Source organism: Euprymna scolopes, chromosome 2, assembly GCF_053919585.1.
Source record: "Euprymna scolopes isolate OS-2025 chromosome 2, ASM5391958v1, whole genome shotgun sequence".
In the NCBI taxonomy this organism is placed as follows: Eukaryota; Metazoa; Mollusca; class Cephalopoda; order Sepiida; family Sepiolidae; genus Euprymna; species Euprymna scolopes.
Window position 1 is genome coordinate 25,589,378 of NC_136483.1, and position 20,770 is coordinate 25,610,147.

Sequence of the window (20,770 nt, forward strand, 5' to 3'; positions counted from 1 at the left end):
AAAACAGCGGTCTTATCGATGCGCCTACCGCGACTGTAACGTCGCAGTTGGTCGAAATAACGTCTTTTATCCGACGTCGTTGACACGAGATTTGAATGATTTGCAAAAATGCGACGGCAAAAACTTGTTAAAAACGGCTTAGTTGACGGTGAAAGAATTAATGTTTTTGGCGAATTTACGATATTTATAGTCCGAGTAATCGAGCTTTACAGTGATACCTTTTTTTTTTCATGATCCGACGCGTCTATCAAAAGTTTTGGCAGACATTCAAACACACACACATACACACACATACACACACATACACATATTTTGCCGTTAACATTATAGACTAGCCTGGGTGAGAAGGTGTGTGTAAAGGTGTTGATTGAGCAATAAAAAAAATTGTAGTTGTAAGCAGGCTCGAACCCGTAACTCACAAGAGGAAAAGAAGGCGAAAAAAAAGCAAAGGGTTTTATCGATGCGCTCACTGCGATTGTGACGTCAGCGGCGGTCGAAATAACGTCTGTTATGCGACGTCGTTGACGCAAGGTTTGAATGACTTGCAAAAATGTTGATGTAAAAAACAGCCAAGTTGACGGTTAAATAATAAATGTTTTTGGCCAATTTTATTGATACTTGTCGTCCGAGACATTGAGCTTTAAAATGATACTAGTTTTGTCACATTCCGAAGCGCCTGTCAAAAGTTTTTGGCAGACATACAAATACACACACATTTCTCGTCTTTCATATTATAAACGATATTGGACTCAATATATACAAATAGCTAGCTGGTGGGGGTGCTTGGCTTTGCTCGGTTGTAAAATACGCTTAAATATAGTATTTTAATTTGCCAAGATTTCGTATATGTTATTATAGAGTCATGATTCTAAATCTAAAAAGAGTGTTTAGTTGCCATCAGCTAGAATCGAAACCGAAACTAGCATTCAAAGCCTATGATGTTATCATTTAACCAACGTGACACGTATATGAATTGATTAAAAATTAAAAATTAAAAATAAACTATAATTAATGTAAAACTGCGTAACGATCATTTCAATTCCAAACCATTTTTGAGCCATAAAACTATTTTAATCGGCTAAAGATCCATAAAAGAACGGCCGTATATAATCCAATTATTTGAGACCCCCTAGTGCCGCTCTGCGACTTTTAGTTTCAAAAGAATTAGAATTTGAAAATATGGAGACAGACAGACAGGCATACAGATAACCTTTTATTTATTAGATTATAAAATCTTAAAAAATTACTCATGCGCCACCACCGAGAATCGAAATCAAAACGTTTAGTTTACAATTTACTTTTTCCTTTGACATTAGTGTCTGAGCTATAAAAATAAAAATATGACCAAATAGCTATTACATTGCGCATACATATTCGTAATGCCGTCGTTCGACCTTCACGTGACAAATTCCATTTTTTTTTTTCAATTTTCACACTTTTGCACCGATTTTCCCCGGCTGAAACCCAAATAATGTTTTGCATGGGTTTGAATACCCTATATATTAAGTTTTATGTAGACTAAAAACTGACGGAGGAGTTTGGTAGGCAAATTTTTTAAAAGAAATATCATCATCATCATCGGCGGTCACTCGTGTCCGAGTAAGACTGTCCTCCGTTGTGGCTTCTGTGGGTCCTCAGGTGAGCATAGAGCCCAATCATAGACCCAATTTTTCTTGTGCAATTTGGGCAGGTAAAGGTAGTGGTGGTGGGGTGGGGTTGGGTGTGTCTGGTTGATAATCTGTCCTTTCTGTGCTTGCGTTTATCCTCAGCAGCTTGATTTAGGTCACTACTATAAAGCGCAGCACCTTCGTGGACAGCGCTCCTCCATGCCAACCTGCTCCCAGCCACGTCCTCCCATGTCTTAAGGTCCATGTGAAACCGCTTTAGATTTACCACATACAGGAGGCACGTAAAAACCCTGGAGACGTACCACCAAAGATGCCTCCGAAAAATCCTCAGAATCAGTTGGAAGGACCGACGCACCAACACCAGCGTCCTGAGTGAGGCTGACATTCCTACTATCACCGCTACTGTTGCTCAACGCCAGCTCAGATGGACTGGTCATGTTGTCCGAATGCCGGATCTCCGCCTCCCAAAACAGATTTTCTACTCTCAGCTTGTTGAGGGAAAGCGTGCCCAGGGTGGCCAAAAGATGAGGTATAAGGACAACATCAAAGTAAATCTAAAGCGGTTTCACATGGAAACAAATATATATATATGCATACATAGACATATATAGAGTTTTGTCTTTTTATACAAATGTTACGCAAGTATAAATCATGTAGAATATCTGCATAAAGCTAATTACACATAATAGCTAAAGATGATCATTTCATGAGAAAACCGAAAAAAACTGAATTAAAAGCAAAAAGCAAAAAAAAAAAAAACTGAATTGAAGGCAAACCGACGGGAATTGATTAAAATGAATGTTTAAAATAGGCAAATTAGCTAGATCTTTTGCAGATGAAGGCAATTCCACAATCCATATATGACAAATTTGTATTTTCTTTTTAAATATATAGAAAAAATGGTTTTTGATATGAATATCAATACACAAAAAATCCAAATTTATAGGAGCATTATATATATATATATATATATATATATATATATATATATATTGCATTTTCACTTCAAACAAGACACATCGCCATTTTGACATAGAAAGCTACTCTTTTGAACGAAGTACTTTCAGATAATGTATCAGTAGCCATGGCTTTTAGTGGTGGAGAAGGTTTCTTGTAATTATTAAATGAAAGAAGCTTAGTTTTAGTAGCATTGAATATTACCGTCCATTTTTCCCCATTTCACTACAGACTGGTGGTCTTCCTTTAGGATGTTCGCTGTAAAAGTGCATACCCCCATTTATATCGTATTGTTTTAACGTGCAACTTTCGAGGACAACCTGGATTTTTCTCTTATTTAAGAAGGATTTAATTATGTTAAGCATTCTGCCAGTAATACCATGTGATTAGATTTTCTTGAGAAGACCATGGTGCTATGCCCTGTTAAAGGCCTTAGATATATCTAGGGCTTAGTCTATGTTGCCTTATCCAATGCATGGTATATACGTTCAGAGGTTACAGTTAGGATATCAGCAGTAGAATGTGATTGCCTAAATCCATAGCGTTAGTCGGACAGAAGTTTAACAGGTGTGAGATGGTGGACTAGAGCTTGATTAATCAGGAACTCGACGATTTTGGAGAAAAGGGGGAGGTAGGTAAGAGGGTAATAATTACATGGGTCAGTTCTTTTGCCAGAATTCTTGCAAACTGGTATCACAGAAGCAGTTTTTCGGCAATCAGGAAAACAAAATTAGTTAAAACATTTATTTATATGTTTAGAGAAACTTTGGAGCAGTATTAACGGAGTATTTTTTAAAACAATATAGCCGGGATGAAATCGGGTCTACATGCTTTTGAGGTGTCTAGGTTTTTATGATAGCATGTGCTGGCGAAGGTATGATTTTCAGATTACATAGTGTGATTTCTGTCTGCAAAGGAAAATCCAGGAGGCAGTGGCTTGCTAGGTTTACAGATGGTTGAAGGCAAACCGACGGGCAAGCATGGTAGCCTTCTCGCATGCCGTGCAAGCAACCTCAAGATTGTAGGATGGTGGGGGAATCGTTCATTGTTCATTATTTTGTTTTAAATTTTCCATAAATCACGAATTCCTAATTTCTGCGCTTCAATGCATTTTATAGTGGTTTCAGTATACTCGCCCTTAGTTTCAGCTATTTATTTCTTACAATTACTTATAGCTTCTATAAACTATTGCCTATTTATATTGGACTTATGACGAATAAATATGCCGTAGGCATGCTGCCTTTAAGCAATAGCAACTAGAAGTTAACTATTGTGGAGAGTGGGGTTTGCTAAATAACTTTTGCGTGAGAACGTGTGCTTCAATTATCGCTTTGAACCATTCGGTGGTCTCATTTGCGCACTGTTCTGCATGACGAAAAACTATTTCTCCATGGAGCATCTCTGATGTGATTCCTGAGACAGATCAGGAAACTACTGTCTGTGTCAGGGGATGGGATATAGACAGGTTTTGTGTGATGATTCCAACTGTACCTGTATAACTAGGGAAGCCAACCAATTACTGTGGTGGACATCAAAGCCACCAAACGCATGTACTTGGTCGTTAGTGTCTAAAGAGAGTGTTACATATATGCTGTCAGGGAAGTGATTCATTAAAGTAGAGTCCTGAGTCGAGGGAGAGTGGTAAGGAAAATATAAGTAGTTTATGTTATGTTGAAAAGTAAATCTAAAGCTCGTAAAGGTCTTGTCGCCTGATTCTAGTTTAGATTCCCTCGTCCGTGCATTTATCTGGGACATAACCAAACATGTAAAAGTGCTTAGAGGAGATGGAGGAGTGTAAATTAGTTTCACTTAACACTAGCATATCCGAGGAGTTTGCTAGGAGAAATGATTCTACATAGTCTAAGTTAGTTATAAGTAAATGCGAGCCTCGAGAAAGGAGGCGAATCGTTGTTTGGTTGTGCGTAGTAAATTTTAAAATATACATGGCAATTAAGCTACACAGATTTTTCCGCGTTTCATTCTCGTGAGGATTCGACAGCATATTGCCGGAAATTCATTTTGCTCCGTGTTTTTATATATCTCCATGGTACTAGGTTTGCTAGTCAATCAACAAGTTCTTTGTTATTCAAACACAGGACGTTGCTACAGTGATAATGCCGTTCTAAAAGATGTTTCTGGTGGTCGTAAATGATATTAAATGACAGTTCTGAATATATATCATAGTTGCTTTACGATTTAGAGACCAATAAGAACCAACTCTTCCAATTATACTGCCTTTGTCACTTTCCTTACGACGAACCATCCTTCACCGTCATCGAAAATAACAAGGGGATATTTCTATATACCAGTGTGGCCTCATTCTTTTAAACACAGCAGAAATGCAATAAAACGGAGAGACAACATCTGATATTTGGGCTTGACGATGAATGCTCTGGAAAATAACTTTTGATTGATGTTTACTTTTAAAATCCGCAAACGAAGAAATGATTTTCTGCTATTTTAAATGGTCCCTCTTATTTTATCATAAAGTGAACGTATTTATAAGAAAACCTTAAAGTAAAATGATGAGGTGCACCCGGGGTTGAACAGGGGATCATCCAATCAGTAGTTGAATGCTTATCACTGATCTATATCTCCAGATTATAAATTATGTTTTTTAAGACGAAACAATTTGCTAAGATTTTATTATCGCCGTTTGACTGTACAACGTAAACTATTTCCCTGTAAAAATTATCTTTTATCTATAAGAGAGAAAAGCTATTTGAAGATCGGGTTTTTCGATTTTCGATACTTATCAGATGCAATTCTGAACAAAACATATTTGCCAAATATATAAATTAGCCTTGTGTAAAATTTGCAAAAGATAGGCTCAGCCGTTTCGGAACATATGTGGAAAGAACTCACACACACACATACACAAAGTGACTTTTATGTGATAGTAGAGATAGAGATAGAGATCTGGTGTTTACTTAAATATAAACAATATTAATCACATGCGTTTTTCTTTTCTATTTTCTAATATTCAGGTGGCCGCTCAGGTGAGTAAATATTTTTCAATCGAATTTTGAATATTTTTAAGAAATTAAAGACATTAAATATGTTTTATTTAATATTTCAATGTCACTTATATTTTTATCACTCTTCTAACTTTACCCTGCTCGAATATGTTTATTTTATTAAATCAGAATGTGCAGATCAATGTACTTGGTGATATCAATATCATTCAGAAAGGTTAGCTTGATATTTTAGTTACACAAAGACAGCTAGTAGCTGCACGTATAGCATTCCTGTGACACATTTCCTTAAAAAAACAGTCACTTTCCATATAAGCCCCCAGATGTTGAGGATCTACTTTACAACCTATTCTTAACAACATTTCACGTGTGACAAAGGCAGTGACACTTAGGTACCCTGATCAACTTGTAATAATGGCTGATCTCACTCGAAACGTCCGACCCAGAACCAAAACACTCATATTTAAAACGAGACACTATCAAAAGACCCGATTCCAAATCGGAAACCTCCTCTAACTAGTTCTCATCTCTGCTGAACAGGTAAGAAAAGATGCATAGGAACAGAATAAGCATTTGTCGACATATAGAAATAGTGTAGTAGTTGATTTAGACCTGTGCAGCTGCTACTGCGTATAGATAAATATATAGCAATAAGAAACCATCGCAAGTGTGTAAAAACTGCAGATAAAAGTAGGTATACTGAAATAAAGACAAAGCGCATTGAATCACTGAAATTTGCAAATCGCGATTTCAGAAAAATCTCAACAACAGTGCGATGAACAATCAACAATTCTTTCACTATCGAACCATCATGATGCAGCTTGCATGGAAAATTATAAAGTTCAGCTATGTTATACAATGACTTTTGAAATTGTATTAGTTGCATCTTAGATTTTTCTAATGTCTTATAGAATTTTAATTGTAATTTTTGTTTTGGTAGAAGAGATTATATTTAACTTTGTTAAGTTTTTCCCCCGTTTCAAACTAATTTTGTTTTTCTTATATTAAAATGTTTATATATATATATATATATATATATATATATATATATATATATATATATATATATATATATATATATTGCAATTAGGAAGGGAAGACTTTGATGATTCATGATAAATATATATGTATATATATACCTATATATATATATATATATATATATATATATAGATATACATATACTTATTTATTGTTTAATAAACATGTTTACATCCCGCTGCTACAAACAGCCATTTGTTTCAATCAAACAACAGATATCATCAGGCAGCGACTTGACTATTCAAATGTTCAATGAATAATCCATAATTATTCATTGAACATTTGAATAGTCAAGTCGCTGCCTGATGATATCTGTTGTTTGATTGAAACAAATGGCTGTTTGTAGCAGCGGGATATAAACATGTTTATTTAACAATAAATAAGTATTATTAGCTCTTTTTTATTGAGCACTATATAACAACCTAGTTGAATTCATTAGTTTATTACTTTTGAATAACAAAACCCGAGTATTTATATATATATATATGTGTGTGTGTGTGTGTGTGTGTGTGTGTGTGTGTGTGTGTGTGTGTGTGTGTGTGTGTGTGTGTGTGTGTGTGCGTGTGTGCGTTAAAAACATATTTAATCTGAAAATGAAACACTAGATAAGTGTATATTCCTTAATCCGCGGAGTTTCGAAGAAATACTTTCGTTCTCATCAAGTAAGATCTTTGACTTACTTGTTGTTTCATCAAATACTTTTGCATGCAAAATCAGATCCCGCATTTTGCTAATTCCTACCCTCTGATGAGAAGGAAAGTATTTCTTCGAAGCTCCGCGGATAAAGGACTATCCACTTATCTAGTGTTTCTATTTCAGATTAAATATGTTTTTAACTCATTTCAAAGTGTTTTTAACATGTTTTATTAACTGTTTGCTCGTTTTATGAGCTCTATTTCCTATTTGGTTTTATCGAGCTTTTACATCTGGCTGAAATAACTTTATAAATATTAATTCTTTAATACTTATAATATACTTTAATTTTACCATCTTGGATCATTTTGGTGAATTTAATTGTAATTTTTATTTTATTATATATATATATATATATATATATATATATATATATATATATATATATATATATATATATGTTTTGTTGGCTGTCTTGGTTTTTGTGGGCTGCGACGTTGGTTCGGCTGTAGAAAAAAGTATATATATATATATATATATATATATATATTCGTGGAAATTCTGAGTTCAATTATGTACAATTACATAAAAATTAAAAGTTTGACAAAGGAGTATTCATAATTTTCACTTATATTATTGCTCTATCTTGAATGTTGAGATTTCTTTCTCTGCTTTGGATTGTCTTTTAAATATTGATATGAATACTTATTTGAACTTTGTGTTTACAGTATTATAAAATCGGTATTCTTACAGCACTTGCAAGTTTAAAATATCAAGTTTTTTAGTTGCTTATTTATTACTTTTCAAAAGGTATCCATTACAATATTGTTTCGTATTGCGACTAATAAGTCTGCAAAGTTATGTTATTTCTGCATATTTAGTCATGTAAAGTACGTTGATATTCGCAAACAAATGCTGTTAAGGATTGTGAATGCCAACGTACATGCTGTTCAGAGGATATGCACTTTGAAAAATGAAAACAAACAGGTAGACACACAGATACACAAACATTGTAAGGTATATATATATATATATATATATATATATATATATAAATCTGGGTAGTTTTTTTGTTTATATCCGTTAGAAGCGCTGAGTGAAATTGGAAGAATAAAATGAAATACGTATTGGATACGTTTGAAGCAAAAACTTCAACGCGAAATGTTTTATAAAATGAACAAGTGTTTATTTTTAAGAAATATATATTTCTCTCTCTCTCACTCTCTCTCTCGCTCTCTCTCACTCTCTCTCACTCTCTCTCTCTCTCTCTCTCTCTCTCTCTCTCTCTCTCTCTCTCTCTCTCTCTCTCTTTGCCGTGATGTCGAGTGGAAGAAAGTTCGATGAAGAGTCCACGTGATGTTGTTTACTGCGGGGTTTTTATGAAGTCGGATAGGTCGCGCAGTTTTAAAGTCTGGGTAGTTCTTTTGTTTATAGCAATACGTATTTTATTTTATTCTTATATATATATATATATATATATATATATATATATATATATATATATATATATAGACTTATATATTCATATTTATTTTTTATTATTATAATATATTCATAAATACGCTTGTAGATAATGATGGCAATCGTCGCTCTAATAATACAATGGCATTTTGCATCATCTGGTGCATTGCTGTGGCTATAAAATTTGAAGCTGGAATTGGCTCTCCGGATGCAAATGTGAGCAGATGATAAGAAGAACAAGGTTATCAGGCTCCCCTCTCGGCGTTTCAGACAAAGAACGCCAATCCCGTAACGTTTGTAGATAGCGCATTCGATAATACGAAATCGTTGACTACATGTAATAGAAATAATTAATTAACTGATTTTTTTTCTTTTCTTTTTTTAAATACAGGTGCAGCTGGTAAGTAAAGTTTCCTTCTAGCAAAATAAAAATATTATAGGCTGTACGTGGGTCTTTACAAATTATGAATGGCCAATGAAAACAAAGTAATTAAATAAACAAATCATATTGTTCTTGTGGCCGTAAAGGCTACTATTTGTATCGTGTCAGAACTGTGATGAGTTAAGTAAAAAAATGTATTTCCCATTATTTAGACATTTAAGTGAGTTAGTACAGTTAGAGAAGCAGGAAATTCCAAAGTCTAACAGCCAGAGAGACGAAACTACACCATTAATACTAGTAAATCAAAAAAAAATGAATAATTTTTTTTTTACTTCTTTCAATTTTCACCCTAAACTAATGGGTAGTGCTACTTGAAATATAAGGGGTTTCTAGTTCGGATCGTATCTAACAGGGAACTATGGGTAGTTGATCAGCAAGATGTCTGTTCATATTACATTTATCTCACTCTATAGATCTCGCGTGACGAAATTAAAAATCCCCAAAATTAAGGATAGTTTGGAAGAAACTACGGTAGCTTTTATTGAACTGAATAAGTTCATTCAGTCCTGTAAATTTCCATGTATTTTTAACATTTGTTTTGACGATTAAGTGAAGAATCAACTTTCAAGGGTTTATCTTTTTCATAAGCGATATATATATATATATATATATATATATATATATAGTGAGTAGCAAAAGTACATTGTGTTTTTTCGTATTTCTTAAGGAATATAAAGTTAATTTGAATGAAATTTACACTCAACCTTAGGACAGATATTAATCTAAAACTAAAATGAAGATATACTTAGTTGATAATTATTTATTCACAAATAATCAAATTACAAAAAGAACTATTGTACCAAATACTTTTGGTACCCACTCTCTCTCTCTCTCTCTCTCTCTCTCTCTCTATATATATATATATATATATATATATATATATATATATATATATATATATATAGCCTACATAAGTTCCGAAGTTAAGCCACGATAAGGCTGGTCAGTGCCAAATGGGTGACCATTTTTGGGATGCTAGGAGCCGTATGTGTTGGAGATAAGTCTTGTAACTAGTATTACGCTTGGTTTTCTTCACCCTGTCTTACCATCACGACCAAGTGCTTCTGGATGAGAGAGTGTGGTAGATGCAAGTTCCCCACACTTTAAACTAAGTCAAACGCAAGTAACAGCAAAAAGGAAAAGGAGGAGATAACAACCATTTGTAAATATGAGCAACTGTTTGTATGGTAATCTATAGGTGAGGAAATACCACGTAAAAACAAATTGCCTGAAGAAATTACCGTTATTTTTGCAAGATGCGCAGTTATTTATAGGTTTGTTATTTGTCGGTACATATTATTCAAAGCATTTTCTATTTAATAATATATTAGCATTATTTGGCTCGCTAAAAGAAAATTATTAATTTATTTTTCAAAGATTTAAAAGTAGTGTTCTTCGTAAAAATAGTAAAAAAATATATATTTTTGCTAATCTGAAGGATAATAATTTCACACTTCAAAACACAAAACATGAAAAATTAAGCACATTCGAAATTCGTATTTTCAATTTTTAAATCTGATACGTGCACAGTTGTTTTTTGTTTGTGTTATCAACAATCCTAAACCTCCCCATAATACAATATATTTTGTTCAGTTTCGGCTGATTATTTTAAGCATAATTTAATGACAAATAAAAAAGGGGTTTTAGGTAAATTGATTATAAAAATACACTACTATAAAAGGTCATTCCTCACTTAGAAATCGGTAAAAATTTCATATTGATTAGATAATTACTAGATTACTTACTCCCTCCTCTAGTCGTTATTAATTTAAACTTCATCAGGTTACTACAAAATTATCAAAATTATAAATCAATTAATCTGGGAAACTAGTTGTATTTTTTCAGCATTTATGTTTTTGTTTTCTCGTAAAATAAAATGAAATCTTGAAAGTAGAGAGGAGATATAATTGTGCTTGATTCCATTTTCGTGAAAACATTGGACAGATATTCACGAGATTTTTAACATCTATAAAATAAGCCATAAGGAGTGTAATTTACTGTTGTTTTTTTTCTGGAGAAGATCAAAAGCTAATGGAACCGTCCATGTTATTTGCAAATACAAAAAGACTGAAGAATAGACTTCTTCAACTTTGAAATGTAATTAAAATACATTATACGGAGTCTTATTACATATGGTGGTTTTTATTTTTAGGAATTAAGACTGAAAAGAACCTGCACTCATTCTTCGGAAAATATTAAGTCGGTGCAAAAGTTTTGCCGATTTATCTTAAAATTAAGAAACTTTTTTTTTTAGAAATTCTTTGTCGATTACAATAACGACCTTTGTTCTCTATAACCCGATTCCATCTGCTAACGAGCTTTATATTTCAATGTTAAATATAATTCATATTTTCTCTCCCCGCGTGATGTTAACCTAGGGCCACCTAAATCGTTTTGTAATCTTAAAAATAAGTAATAATTCAAGGGCGCCAATTAAAGAGCATATACGCAATTGGTTAAAATTTTCCAATCAAATTCTCCCAGGAGATCTTTGGTCAGTAGTTCTGTGTGAGAAGAGCATTATCATGATGAAAGATAACTCCTGTTTCTGTTAACTAAAATAGGTCATGTTTTGGTTAACATTGGTAAGATATGTAAAAATATGAACGATGCGTTAATAATCTGTAAGAAAATGTTAAAAATTAATCAGTGTTTTCCGTTTAAGTAATAAACATATGCAAAAAATAAAAAAATTACAATGGATTAAAAGTTCCGTTTTACAACTACGACCTGAGGATTATTTCCTAGTTCTAACTATACTGTTGCATGCAGTGTTATTCCTACCCCAACCTAGGCAACGCCGAGATTCATGCTAATATGCATATATAATAAAAGCCAGAAATTCAGCATAGCTGTGCCGACTTTATCGTCGGAAATATCTAAAAATGGATAAAACCAATGTTGCTTGCAACCCAGAACATAGATTATATTATTATATATATGTATAGTGTAAAATTTTGTTGAAAATTCAAAGACTCACGTTTTCTTTTTATAACCTTCGTTTATTTCCTGGATCTTTTCCATTACACCTGTTTCATTAGTGGGTAGGCAATTTTACGATTTATGTGTCCATAAAAATATCCTGTCCCCGCCAACTTCTTCAGATGTTTATCCATTAGATTTTTACAACAAAAGGTATATTTTTAACATAAACATTGTTTAATAATTTACATTTCTACATTTATGCGTGTAATATTAAACATCATATTCGGGTAAAATGATTTCCAAGGCCATGCCTCCTCACTTCCTCCATCTTTTGGTGTTATGTGAAGATAATTTTCCGTTTTTACCCGTAGTTTCGTATTTTTAATTTTTATTTATTTTTTATTTATTAATTATTTATTTTTGTTTTAATTTCCCCTTTTTTCTATTTTTTTTTTCAAATTATCATATAATTTTATATAATTTTATTTCTACATTTATGCGTGTAATATTCCTTTTTTGCTTGGTGTTTGAATTCGTATTATTACCTGATCCTGCTGTTTAAAGGGGGTAACTCTCATGGTATCATTTTTTCTAGTATTATCTCCCTCGCACCTTTTATATTTCCTTATATTATACGTTTCGTTTTTACTATTTTTTCCTAATCTGCTCTAGTGCGTGAAATTAAATATCTGTCTCTGTGCAAACATCCGTGGATGCCATCTAGTCGTTTGTTTAATAATTTTTCTTTTGATATTAGCATATGGTATGATTCTAATATACATAGGTTGCATCTTTTCGCTTTGCTAGGTTTATAATTTCCTCTTTATCAATTACTGACCATCTTAATTTATATTCAGTTTTATTTTTCTTTAATTTCTTAATCCATACTGCTAAAATGATTGAGTTTTTCTTTGTTTTTTCCGGTTGTTTTCGTTATTACTATTGGTTCTGTTTCTATTTCCGTTATAGTAGTTGTAGTTGTCACTATTGTTATGATCCTTTCTATTATTGTTTTCATTTTTATCCACAGTGTTGTTGTTTTCGTTATTTGTGGTGTTATTTTCTTTCTAAGTTTCATTTTAAAACAATGCTAGGTGATTACGATATGTGTCCGTAAAGCAAGTCCCAGTGCTCCCGAGATGTTTTTTTAATTCAATTTTAACCCCAAACAAGGCACAGTGCCACTTTGAAGCAGGGGGCTACTATTAGGGACTTAATTAGCGGGGTCATTATGAAGGGAGATGAGTAGAAAGATATTTGTTAACATTACACTTGAACTTCTGCATATCATTGCAGTTGGGAAAGCAGAATCCCGGAAGGGAGTTCCAAAGACCCGCAGTTCTGGGGAAGAAACTATTGGAGTAAAAGGCTTTCTTGCGCCTAGGGATCTCTACTGTAAAGGGATGAGACTTAGTAGCTTGTCGTGTTTGTCGGGGGTAGTTACGTTGGGGAGGTAGAAGTGTTTGCAGTTCGTCAGAGCATTCACCATTAAAGTATTTGTAGAACAGGCAGAGGGATGCAACATCTCGTCGATGGGACGGAGGCTGAAGCCTAGATGACAGTTCAGGACCTATCAGGTTGGCGACTCTCTTTTGAACCCTGTCCAGGAGCGAGAGACAAGCAGCAGATGCACCAGCCCAGATGTGACAACATTACTCCATACATGGGCGAATGGTTGCCTTATAGAGGTATAGGATACTGTCAGGCGTAAGTAGTTTTCTAGCACGGTAGAGGGAGCCAACCTTCCTTGCAGCAGCCTTGGCAATGCTCTCAATGTATCTATTCCAGTTCATATTCCCTGTAAACGTTAGGCCGAGGAGTTTAAAAGAAATACTTTCAGGCAATGTGTTCTTGGCCATTGCTATTGGTGGTAGAGAAGGTTTCTTGTAGTTATTGAAGGAAACAAGCTTAGTCTTAACAGCATTGAATGTGACCAACCATTTTTGTCCCTATTCCACTACAGATTGGAGGTCATCCTCTAGTGTTTCTGCCATTTCCTTGGATATGTGTTCATTTTTTTTCCCCTCATATCTGTTATAGAGAGTGGTGTCATCGGCAAATATACCCATCTCCGAAACAATTTTATCAGGGAGGTCGTTTATGAATATCAGGAATAATAGAGGTCCAAGGATAGACCCCTGAGGTACTCCCGCATTTATGTCATATTGTTTGGATGTACGACCGTCGAGGACAACTTTGATTTTTCTATTACTTAAGAAGGATTTAATTACATTATGAATTCTTCCAATGATTCCATATGATCTAATTTTCCTTAGAAGACCATCGTGCCATACCCTGTCAAAAGCCTTAGATATATCAAGGGCCACCGCTCTACCCTCCCCTGTTTTGTCCAATTAACGGTATATACGTTCAGAAACTACAGTTAAGATATCTGCTGTTGAACGGGCTTGCCCAATCCATATTGTTTGTCAGTCAGGAGTTTAGCAGCTGTTAGGTGCTGGACTAGGGCTTGATTAACTATGGACTCAAATATTTTGGCGAAAAGCGGGAGGAGGCTAATGGAGCGATAATTAAGTGGGTCAGTTCTTTCAGTACTTTAGTTTCATTATTTGTTATAACTTCACATTTGTATACTACGTTTGAAGTTAAACAGTTTCCCCCCATTGGACATTCAGTAGGGTCCCGCCAGTTATATTCTTTTACGTTGTTAGGTTCATTTTCTCTCCTATCTCTATTTTTCAAAAATTTGTTTAATTTTGTGTTATTTGAGCTAATTATGGTAGTTGTTAAGTTAGCAGACGTTGAGAAGGATAGCTTAACAGTGTTTTTGTTAATTATCTTACTTAGTTTACTATCTTGCGGGAATTTTTTGTCTATAATTTCGTAACATTCCGTTGGGATGTTATTTTTATGTGGTGGCTGAACGGTGGATTAAACCACGTCTTTCTCTTTCTTCTATTTTTCTTTTTAACTTCTCTTTCAGTTTTATTATAGTCTATCTTTACAATTTTCTTTTTTGTGTTTATTGTATGTTTTATTTTTTCATTTGTTTTTGCTCTTTTTCCTTTTTTATATTTCCTCATCGACATGTAAGACATTACATTTGCATTGTTTATTGTTCTTTCTGTACCTATATTATTGTTTTGAGTTTCCTTAACAAATTTAATGTGTTCTTTATATCTTGATCTAGCTAAGGCTTGGTTATAATATTCCTTGTTTTTATTGAATAATTCTTCATTTTGTGATATTTTGGATATTCTTTTTGAGATGCTAGGTATAAGTGCTTTTTTATATTATTAGGATGGTTGGACTTGTGATCTATGTAGAATAGCGTTTGGTTGGGTGTATGGTAGGGTTCATAGGAGTTGTTGTTGTCTAGATTCAGGTTATGTCTGAGAAGTTTACACATTTATAGTTTGGGTCTATTGTTATATCTAGGTTCACTTTACTGAAGAATTGTTTAATTTTTTTTTTTCAAATAACCTATTTGTTGAGTTCATGTAGAATAATGCATCATCCCGGTATAGTCCTCCTCTTAGTCTTGGAATCTTTTTTATATAGTTCAGTTAGTATATAAAGGTCGGTTACTTGTGCACTATCCGGAGGCGCCAGTGTGACCTCAAAGTTGAGGTTTCTGTTCTTTTTGGTCCATAGTTTGTTATCATATTTAATTAGAGTTCTTCTTGCTAATCTTATAATGTCTAATTCTAATTTTGTTATCTTTGTTAGTTTTCGAGATAGTTCTAGTGCTTCCTTGAAGTGATTTGGCAAAATAGAGGGGTAATAGGAATCTATATCGAACATAAGGAATTTTCTATTTTTGCCTGGGGGTAGTGTGCCGAACCATTCAATTACCTCTTCCGATGATTTCCACAGGTTATGGTAAATTTTGTTTTTTAATTTAGGTAGGATTTCGTCTAGTATTTTTTGCTAATGTTTCCTATATCCGAAATGCATGGAGAAATCAGTCTAATTCTAGGATTATTGTTGAATTCTGGTTTATGATCTTTTAGGGTAAAACGTGGGCACAGTGGTGTATATCCCTCTATCTTATCTTGTATGTGCATTTTTAAGGTTTCAGAGTTTATATTATTCAGTTCTTCATTACGCTACTCTGTACTTTTATTGGGCTCCTTCATAATTAGGTTGTTGTAGCTTTCAAAATCTATGCTGTATATATTCATGGTTTTGTCTGCTGGAATCATCAAGTTCAGATTGTCTTTAATATTTTTAAAGGTATTTTTGATTTTTTTCCATTCTTGAGTTCATGTATCTGTGTTTCTTCTTGATTTTTAGGTTTTTTCTCCATTTTAACATGTCTAATTCGAACGCTTTTAATGCAGAAATTACTGGTGGGAATTTCCTGAATTTAATTTTATATTTTCTATCATACGAGATTTCTGTGTTTTCATTTACAGTTGTGGTTGTGTAATTCAGATTAGTTTGTGTGCATCCCTCTGTGTTTTTTCTTCTGTACTTTTGTGGTGAAAGATCCTCCATCGCATTTTTTAAGAAAGGAATTCACGGCTTGTACCATGTCCATCATGTACGTTTTGTGCCTTGGAATAGCTATGTTTTGGGGGCTGAAAGTAATTTCCTCCTTAGTCAACATCATAAACGGTATAATGTTAAAATGTTTGAAGTTAAACAGCTTCCCCCCATTTGGGCATTCAGTAGGGTCCCGACAGTTACATTCTTTTACGTTGTTAGATTCATTTTTGTCCTATCTCTATTTTTCAAAATTTTGTTTAATTTTGTGTTATTTGAGCCAATTATGGTATTTGTTAAGCTAATATATATTGATGGTATTTGTTTAGCTAATATATATATATATATATATATATATATATATATATATATATATATATATATACATATATACATATATACATATATATATATACATATATATATATATATATATATATATATATATATATATATATATATATAATGTCATGGTTCTCCTATCAGCCATGACTGGGCAGAAATCTCAAATAATTTACAATTGTATTTTGGATATTGCCCACACTGAGAATTGGTCTTCAACTTCCAAAAAAGTGTAACTTCTACAACTAAATTTTAGCATGCACTCTATCCACTGTGCCATGGGATCCTTGCAGAACAATAATTCTGAAAATGGTTCCGAATATCTAAGTGCCATCCTAACCTTAAAGGGTTACGGGGACTTTATCGCCTATAAAACTTCAAATCAAATAAAATTTATGAATTAAATTTTTCGCAAAAGAAAATGTAAGCGGTCCCGAATCTCTAAGCTAGTCTCTAAATGCCAAATATCGACGCGCCCCTACCTTTAAATGACTCTTCTTAAACTTCGAAGGCGTTTATCTTCATGCTCTTAACATCTAATATTAGCGATAAAGAATGGCTTAAAATGTACCGCTATATGAAAGGATCAGGTCGCTTCAATGTTCGAAGTTCCCAATCCTGAAACAACAAGGTAGCCTGTGAGATGGATTTAGAAAATTAATAGAGATCACATTTTTCACGTTAGCATTTAGCGTTGTTGTTGTTGTTGTTGTTGTTGTTGTTGTTGTTTCGGACCGCTGATCACTGTTTTCTGTGTTTGTCAACTTTGTCCTTACGTTCAGTTTTTTCTCATATAGAGGTAAATTTTAAACTACTCTTTATCACCAGTATGCTAAGCATATGTATGCATATTGCATCTTTTTTTAAATATATATTTTTAAATGTAAACAAGTTCTACACGTTGGTATTTTTTGCTTAATTTGAATATATAAGCAGCACATTGTTATGTTTCAAAATTTGTTTGATGAGGATTGATTATTTTTATTATTTGGATTTTTCAGACTACTGTTCTAAACTTGAGTGTAATTTTTCCCAAAGTTTTGCTCAATGCAATCCTCGACTATCTTCAAGTGTAACTTGCTGAACCTAGGAGTTCGTCCGAAGAACTCGTGCTTCAAGAACCCGTGGCGTAGTGGATGAAGAACTTGGCAAATTCCAGATGTAAGTTACATTTAGTGGAGGTTGGAGGTCAAATCCTCATTGTGACGTCACTCAAAATACAATTGCAAATTACTTAAGACTTCTACCTAGGCATTGCTGACAAACGACAGAATACTACACACTTGAATTAAATAAAGGGACCCGTTCGGAATTCCGTTCAGATTCTTGAGTTCAACAGAAAGATTACCGAGTTCAACAAGATACACTTGAAAACAGTCAGAGGTCACGCTGATGGAAATGTTGTAAAAATAACAATTAATATGAGAACAGTAGTCCGTAAAATGCAAAAAAAAACAGAACGTCGTCGTTTTAAACTAATTAAAATTGATTTGTCTCTTTTTATTGACAGTTCTCTGCATAGATACGTACAAACCGCACAAATGCAAACTATGGGCGTCTCAGCAGCAATGCAATGGAAACCCCAAATTCATGAAAGCCTATTGCAAAAAATCTTGCAAAATTTGTTAAAAACGTCAGCATAAAAATACTTGATTTATTCGATTTAAACGTTATGTGATTAAAAAAAAAATGAAATTCCGAAATAAACTGCAGCTTTAAAACAATCTTGTTTTTTTGTTTGTTTTGTATATTAAAATTTATTGCATGTATTTACCAAGAACTTTAAGTAAAATGTTCTATAATCTATCAGGTTGACAAGAAAGTACGTGCGGTTTTTAACTTTTAAATTCAGATGAATATATATCAGTTCAAACAATAATTTATTGATCGAAATAACCACCATCAGAATTAGCACACTTGTGTCAACAAAAAACAAGTGTATTCATGTCAGTAACGTCAAAATATTGCGTTATGGTAACAATGAAGTCGTTGAAAGCGTTTTTGATATTGCTTCTCAAGCAGAAAATAGTGTAGAGGTAGGGGAGAGGCATGGAGATTATGGCAGATGATGCAGAGTTTCATAGCCCAATGCGTTTAATTTCTGCAATGTCGGTTTAGCAACATGCGGTCGAGCATTGTCGTGAATCGGAAAGTGGGCCTTTTTCTGTTAAATAATGTTGGGTGTTGTTGTCGAAGTTTCTGGTGCATTCCATCCATTTATTGAAAGTACTTATTCGCCGTAATGGTTACGCATGCCTTCAAACAACTGTAATGGATGAGACCGGACGCACACTACCAAACAGTTAGCATTACCTTCTTTCAGTGCAACTCTGGCTTCGGGACTGTCGTGGAGCTTCCTCGGCGTCTAATCACTGAGCTGAGCATCGCCGGTTGTCGTAAAAAAACACTTTTAATCGCAAGTTAACACCCGGTCGGGAAACCGGTCGTTCTGGTTTCGTAAAAGTAGGGGAAATGACATTTCATAACGGTGTTTCCTTTGGTTGTGAGGCATCCATTTATCAAGCATTTTTGTCATTCCAATCTTTCCATAAGTGGTTGGAAACCGTCGTACTAAAGCAAGTTCTCGAGCAGTTGTGTGTGGATTGGCTTCAATTAAGGCTCTTAATTGATCGTTGTCAATATCGAATGGTCGACTACTACGCTCATCTTCAAAACTTTCAAATTTCTTAAGCCACCATTATGCGGTGCGTTCAGTAGTGGCTCCTGGTCAAATGCATCGTTAATATCGCGAGCTGTTTCAGCAGCTTTTCGGCCTAGCTGGAATTGAAATAAGAAAATTGTGCGAATTTGCTTTATTTACATATTATATATATAATGTTCTGAAAAGAAGACAATTGTTTTAAAACGATTGTAATTTAAACTATTAGATAAAGCGAAAAACACTCATTAAAAAATTATACAAAGTAAAGGTTTTATTAGGAAAAATTATTTGAAATCAAAATTAAAAACTCCGCAATAACATTCTTTTCAACCTAATATATTATATATCAATAAGCACTATAATTTACAATTCCTGACTTAAATGCACTAAACTTGATATTGGTGTTTTATCTTCCCATTTATAAAACTCTGTCATTTTCTGCAAAGCCAAAAACAAAAATAACATTTTATCTCAATAAAACAGCCGGACCAAGCACTATGAACACATATTTGATAATATAAAGAACTTGAAGAATGAAAACGTTTTGCCTAAAGGATTAAAGAATGATTGATATGCCGTAAAACAAAATAACCAAACTAAACACTATGAAAATATATTTGAAGATAAGAAGCATAAAACTTTATTTTTAATTATCGGATTAGGTATTGTTTTCTCGGCATAGTTATTGATATTATCCTATCGCCAGCTTGATTACCTACTGCATAGCATGGTAAATTTACTGGAAAAGTCGCATAAGGCTATTAAGTTGTGCCTACCTACGCTACTAGGAGCAGCAGTGGCAGAAGTAATGGGCAGGGCTATAAGCACGATACGTTCGAGTCCAGATTGTTGAACTGCTACAACCACTAGACGATACATCTGAGAACAAGCGGGAAGTTAGGCACTAAGACTACTTCAGAGCTCTGAATAATCCTCCCCTCTTCGTTCTGCTGGTTTTATTTCGGAAGCTTTCACTAGTCTTACAGGCTAATACATAGGTTAATCTCATCCTCTTATTGTATGAATACAAGGATTCAATTGTTGACATTGGTTTCCTCGATATTCTGTTCAGAACGTGAAATTTGTTTTTTGTGGAACTAACTGGAATCGAACTTGGAACATCCAGGCTTTCAGTCCGAAGCGTTGATTCTTAGAGTACCGTCACTGTCGATAGGTTCAACTAACACTGGTCATCTGTTTCAGTGAAGCCATGTTTTCAGACCTTCCTGTAAAGAGAAATAAAACAATTAATGAC

The 20,770-nt window shown here is 33.7% G+C and overlaps 1 protein-coding gene across 1 annotated transcript in view; it reads left to right on the plus strand.

Moving 5' to 3' along the window:
• LOC145303404 (peptidase inhibitor 16-like) overlaps positions 1–18,482 on the plus strand; it is a 56,891-nt gene extending 38,409 nt beyond the window's left edge. Inside the window, exons 6-8 of the mRNA XM_080144724.1 lie at positions 5,573–5,584; positions 9,087–9,095; positions 18,364–18,482. Of these exons, the coding sequence (XP_080000850.1) occupies positions 5,573–5,584; positions 9,087–9,095; positions 18,364–18,482 (140 nt within the window). The remainder of the gene's footprint in view (positions 1–5,572; positions 5,585–9,086; positions 9,096–18,363) is intronic.
• Positions 18,483–20,770: the final 2,288 nt, after the last annotated feature.